This window comes from Neodiprion virginianus, chromosome 1 (assembly GCF_021901495.1).
Source record: "Neodiprion virginianus isolate iyNeoVirg1 chromosome 1, iyNeoVirg1.1, whole genome shotgun sequence".
Classification (NCBI taxonomy): Eukaryota; Metazoa; Arthropoda; class Insecta; order Hymenoptera; family Diprionidae; genus Neodiprion; species Neodiprion virginianus.
The window spans coordinates 24,608,960-24,615,030 of NC_060877.1; the positions used below are offsets into that span (position 1 = coordinate 24,608,960).

General features: G+C 38.0%; 2 protein-coding genes across 2 annotated transcripts; one reads left to right on the forward strand and one right to left on the reverse strand.

Moving 5' to 3' along the window:
• Positions 1–181: 181 nt before the first annotated feature.
• On the forward strand, positions 182–3,401 carry LOC124300110 (ras-related protein Rab-28-like). Its single transcript, XM_046753800.1, has 4 exons — positions 182–384; positions 1,055–1,240; positions 1,551–1,784; positions 2,691–3,401. The coding sequence occupies exons 1-4, from the start codon at positions 310–312 to the stop codon at positions 2,925–2,927; spliced, it is 732 nt and encodes a 243-aa protein (XP_046609756.1). The 5' UTR covers positions 182–309; the 3' UTR covers positions 2,928–3,401.
• On the reverse strand, positions 3,129–5,936 carry LOC124300032 (hexosaminidase D-like). The gene has a single exon (XM_046753651.1). It carries the CDS (start codon positions 5,610–5,612, stop codon positions 3,882–3,884), a length of 1,731 nt encoding a protein of 576 aa, XP_046609607.1. The 5' UTR covers positions 5,613–5,936; the 3' UTR covers positions 3,129–3,881.
• Between the last annotated feature and the right edge of the window lie 135 nt (positions 5,937–6,071).

The window sequence follows — 6,071 nt, forward strand, 5'->3', positions numbered from 1 at the left end:
AGTTGGCATGGAAAAGCACAATTTGACGATGGTGCGAGAGGCCTTCCGAAGGCGCTTGCGCGAGGCGACTTTACGTCTAGAGCCAGTAATGGCTTTTGCAGAGCGAGCTGAGGCCAGATCGACGGCGATAATGGTCGAATATCGATTGTTGTTTAATTTATTCATGTTGGCTGACAGGGCTTTTATTTGAACCGCTCCAAGGCGACGGTCGGTCGATTGGCACCGAGCCTTGCTTCAGGCTGGTGGTCAGTACAAAACTGACTCGAGTGTCACCCTGACGTTATTATTAGCGCGATTGTTATTTAAGAAATGTCTGACTCGGAGGAAGAACTCTTTGAAAAACGATTGAAATTCGTTCTCGTAGGGGATACCGGAGCTGGAAAAGTGAGTGTGGTTTTTCGAAACAGGTGGCATGCTTGTAACGCACCGTAGAGGACAATTCGCGTTTCGTTCAGCCAACGGATTGTCAAGGCTCTTTGAGCAGACTGGGAAGAAAGCATCTGTTGCGCTAGACGTTGTCAATTAGGGACGGGGTTGAAATTCCGAATTTGAAAAGTTTCGAAAGCGCTAACTAGCGAATTGTTAATAATTCGGACATTTTACTCCGCCCCGTCAATTACAACGACAACTCATTGGCAATCGCTAAAGCGGACTAATTCAGAGTGCAAGTCCTGTGAATTCATACTTCATACATTAAATACTAAAATCATTCCTTGTATAATTTGGACACTGGTTGTAAAAAATGTTTGTTCGGTGGACAATGAAATATTTACCGTATATAATACAAAGGCACAACTAATCTCCAAGTCAAGGATCCTACGAATATTTCATCTAGAATATCTAGAAGTATTAACTTACGCTGATTTCGAAGACACTGCTTGTATCTACATTGTGAAAAATTTAGGCATATTTTCGGTTTGAATTTTCCAACTTTATAACGTAAATATCTAATCACACTTTTGGATGCGTGATATGCGGGTTGAAACAGTCAAATAAATTTAAAATCTTTGCTGAAACACACAACCCGCGCTAATTAAAAGATTTTTTTTCTTAGACCAGTATAGCGACGCGATACTGCAATGGCGAATTTACTAGACACTATACGCCGACAGCCGGTGTTGACTTCTTTTTAAAGAACATCAGTCTAGGAGACTACAAAAGTATCACCCTTCACATTTGGGATGTTGGCGGATTATCGTTACATGGAAATATGCTGGACAAGTACATTTTTGGCGCACACGTAAGTCGGAATACACGTACGTAAGTTATTGAGATAGAATTTTTGAATTGAGGAGTTTAACGAACTTGACCCACTTAATTACGAAATTGCATGCTGCAAGAGGACCCTTATAGTATATATCATATAGTTCTCGGTAATTTCATACCTGTTCATGTATCTAAAATATCTCTGATACGAAATTTTGGTGTTACTCTTGAACAAGCACGTCATGGAGTTACAAATGGAATCATAAAAGTACAGAGGGAGAAGTAGGAAATTCCCTAAAATGATTACATACACTCTTTTTGAATACCTATATTACGTTTCTTAGGTAATTCTGTTTGTCTATGACGTGACAAACGCTTCGAGTTTCGAAATTCTTGGAGAATGGATTGAAACGGTAAGAAAAGTGAACGAGGTATTCGAGGCACAACCAGTTTTGGCAATAATAGGAAATAAGTGTGATATGGAACATCAGAGGAGTGTTAAAAGAGACAAGTCCCACATGTTCGCAGCTGAAAGCGGGATACCGTGTCACGACGTTTCAGCTAGAACCGGCGAATCGGTAATCCTTCACATTCAAATTTCGCCGGCACATTGAGCGATGTGCTCTTGAGAGAACCAAAACATCAGTCAACTTTCACAAATCAGGATAACATGTATAGGATCGCATTGTAATTATTTCAGGCCGTTGTAAGATTTTCAGTTAACCGTTAGTCCGCTTTCAATGATTACTCTGAATAATCATAAAATCAGGAATCGAATCAGAAAATTATAATTGCTGAAAAATTTCTTACCTGAATATCTTTCATTGATAGACTGAGGTCTTCTTTGGAAAGGTAATCCTGCAACTGTATTTTCTCTATGTCTGTCAAAATCCATTCCCATTGGTACTCTTAATGTAGCCAATGATAATTATACAGTAGTTGAAACAAAGTATCACTGTTTTTAACAGCAATCACCAAGCGCAGGAAACACTACAGATTCTGCTGCACGGAAGCTCGGCGTCTGTGATAACAGATGCGTGTAGTTGACAAAAAATTGACAGGAGTTTTAAACTAGTTAATAATTGAGTTAAAATATCAAGGATACTACGTATCTACGTATAGGTTTGCTGGATTCACCTAATCACGCGTAAACTTGATTGCTGCGAATGACCAGTAAAGTTTATTTTATTAGAGATTAGAGAATTTTCTAAAGGCATACTTCGTTCAAAAAATTATTTACCTTACATACTTTTCAGTTGCGCTGAACGGATGGCATTTCACTTATCAATGCAGTATATAAAACTGATCACCATTTCTGTAGACCATATAAACTTTTTTTTACCTAAAGAAAAAAAACCACTGGTGGACTTATTTTTAGTTAAACAAATATCGGTTACCACGATAATCCTGTATTTTCAGACTGTGTATGTAAGTAATTTAAAGCCTTCTGTACTCTCTTATCCAATTTTATTTTATATTTTCAGATAACAATGCGCGTCGCAAGTTTGGCTGCCGAAGTATTAGGTATTTGCGTCACAAAAGCTGATCGAGGATTTTACAAACCTATAGTGCAGTCCGTAACCGATGATACGTTGACCTCAAAACAAGTACCGTCGACGGCTTTAAAAAAATGCGCAAAGAAACACGCGAAAAAACTTCATAAGACTGAGTCTAATTCTGAGCTTCCACCTTCGAAATCGAGTATTTGTTCTTTGCAGTAGTTGAATTACGTACACAGAAGGAAAGGAGTTTATTTGAATGCATAGTATTGAATGTTAATCACATAAGTTACGATATTAATAATAACAAAAACGATGTAATGTAGCAACGGGTGCCTTAAAGTGACAGTTGATTTTGAAGAAATCGAAGTCAAGAATTTCGGAAGGGTCCAACGCAACAATTCGCGAAGACGCTTTATCGAATAAGTTGAAAAGATATTTATATCGATATTATATTAGTTACAATATTTACATTATCATACATTATAATGATAAGATGGAACAGATACTTAAAAATTATATTTCTCAGTCTAATTCTCAAGTCATGGTTGCTTAACATTAGCTATGCTTTTGCATAACATGGAACGACGACCTACCAGCCTACGGAAACAAAAAAAAAAAAAAACCATTGTGAAACGACTTATAGAACCGACAATGAGATTTCTTAAGCAAAATTTACTATAAATCATTCAGTAATACTCTAAAAATTACATGATAAAGTCATATACCATGACGCAAAAATAAATGATGAATTTTTTACCCTACTGAACGATCTTCTCCTTATTATTATACTTGCTAAATACGTGCACAGGAATTATAAATAACCAAATACGTAACTATAGAATAAATATGACCGTAAATCAGTTCAAATCTATACCGCAAATTATGATGTCTCATACATTTTTTCAGGATAACATGTTTAAATATTATGTGTACTGTGAGTTTAATAGATATATATTTCAATTATATTTGAAGGATCTTGATTCGTCAAGTACAAATGAGCTTCTACACGTCTCTATGCCTTATCATTAACTTGATCAGACTATGTAGTATACTAATAGGATGATAACAAGGACAATAAGTAATGTACTTTAACAATTATCGGCATATTTTTGTCGATAATTTGTAACAAACAAACTGAAGTATAATCAATCCAATGTTATTGATGAATTCGGTTTAAAGCTCATGCTTCGTTAATGGCCTTCTCGGCCAACTATCACGTTCTAATATTCTATTCTTAAGCGCCAAAAGTTTGGTCAACTTTTCATTCAAAGGCTCTACATAAGTTTCAATCCACTCATCAATTGTATAATTATCGTAGATGTCTTCCATTGCCTTCCGCATGTCTGTCTCAATGTATATTATTTCATTTTTATACTCGCCTAAGCTACTCAATGCATGTTCTATGTGACTAGGATTGGAAAAAGCGTAGTTCAAATTATACTCTTTTACCCACCCCTTGAATGTACTGTCCTGTTCCATTCTGGCAATTTCTTGGTTTAGCGTGTGTAATCGTAAGATGATGGAATATATCATTGACCCATGAAAGCCGCAATATGTCCAGCCAAATTGTGGCTCAGGTATAGACAAAGTCACCGGCGTTTCGCAATTAAGAATTTTCAAAATATTATCAGGAATATCGTGTGGAAAATCGTACAGCGTTGACGATTTCAAAACTGCCAAGTTCACAGCTAGAGATGGAATAGCGGAAGGAAGCAAATCGCAGAGAACACTGAAATGGTCGTATCTTTGCCACCCAGTCAAAAAGACACCCTTAAATTTAATCCTGGAAGAGTATTTGCGAATGATTTCCAGCCAACCCTCGTGATTTCTCAAATGATAAGAAATGTCTGTATAATAACGATCCGGTGCCGTAGCACCCTTGAACGCTGTCGCGATCCACACACTTTCTGGCCAAAGTTCAACATAATTCTCCCACATATTTTCTGTCAGAGATACTTTTGGATCTGTAGTATATTTCCAGACCACTGGCTCTATTAGTTTGTTCAACCCACTATCAGTAATTTCTTGCACAGATATATCCCTGAACTCGTCATCCCACATTAGAACCTTCACTGTAGGATATTTTTTTTTAATATAGGTTGCTACTCTCACCACATGAGAAAGGAACAGCTGCTGTTTATCCCACTTATTTCTTTCCAAAACCTCAAAGCATCTGGAGCATTCGGCGAGTTGATAAACTTCATCAGCTCCGATGTGGAAGTGCTTGATATTTGGATGAGCGCCGATAACTTGGTCCAGCATTTCGTAAAGAAGAGGAAGCGTTTTGTTGTGCGACGGACAGAGTACTTGAGGATAGCGAGCAACTTCTCGCAGATCCTTGTATTTCTCCAATTTTAGTACAAACTCAAAGTGTCCAAAAGTTTGTATCAGCGGTATAATTTCTAGATCACTGTTCTTTGCCAGTTTTTGGATCTCTACAATATCTCGACGACTGTAAGAATTCAAAGCTCTGATATTCTCTACTTCGCCGTTGAATGGAAACATGTCTTCGTACTCGATTAAAATACCAGTAGCCCCCAGTCTGTGCAACAATGGGAATAAATATCTGTAATACTTTACGGTAGGCGGAGCGCCCTTCAAGTCCAAGTGAACGATTTTGTGTCCTTTGAACAGAGGCACAACTTCCTCGTAGCTTTGTTCATGTTTCAAATATGCCAGCCTACTCTTGGAATTCGTCAATATATCGGCGTCATGCTGCTGCTGTGTAGCAAAGCCAAAAGGACTTTCGTTTAAATCGTTAGGAGGATAGACGCCCTCGACTTTGACCCTGCCTGCAGATATGTCTTCGACGTCGTCGCTTAATATGTGATAAATAATCACTAACAGGGTGAAGAGAACCATTATAACGATTGTCAGAGAACCTGGTACTTTGCGCCGTGCCATAGTGACGCTTATATTACGTCATTACGACAAGATATAACAACAAATGCTTCGTAAATATTCCCACGGATATAACTAACGACGCGTCGCACAGTTTATATCATCGCCATATGTCGATACACTTAGATTGTACAAAAGTGTAAAACTGTTCTTCAGGGTTTATTGCATTTATTTAGGAATGGATAACGCAAAAACTTTGGTGCCGCATAAGTTATAACCGTCGGAAAAAACTGAGAAATAATTAGTTTAATAGCACTGGTGTGGGTTCCGCGGGGCAACCTTTCTCCGCGATATCTCCGTAATCTCGGTAATCTCGGTAATACTGAATGTTGCGTTTGGACGCAGTACTCGCTACATCCCCGCTAGGTCGGTTATACCAGCGCCCTCTGACACGAAACAGATTTTTGAAACTAATATTAAACGGTATAGGCATGTCGGTAACCGACCCGTAACTACAATCGG

Coding starts and splice junctions, on each gene's coding strand:
- LOC124300032 (XM_046753651.1), bottom strand. CDS start 5,612: ATGGCACGGCGCAAAGTACCAGGTTCTCTGACAATCGTTATAATGGTT.
- LOC124300110 (XM_046753800.1), top strand. CDS start 310: ATGTCTGACTCGGAGGAAGAACTCTTTGAAAAACGATTGAAATTCGTT. Junction 1,241..1,550: donor AGTACATTTTTGGCGCACAC/GTAAGTCGGAAT, acceptor TACGTTTCTTAG/GTAATTCTGTTTGTCTATGA. Junction 1,785..2,690: donor CAGCTAGAACCGGCGAATCG/GTAATCCTTCAC, acceptor TTATATTTTCAG/ATAACAATGCGCGTCGCAAG.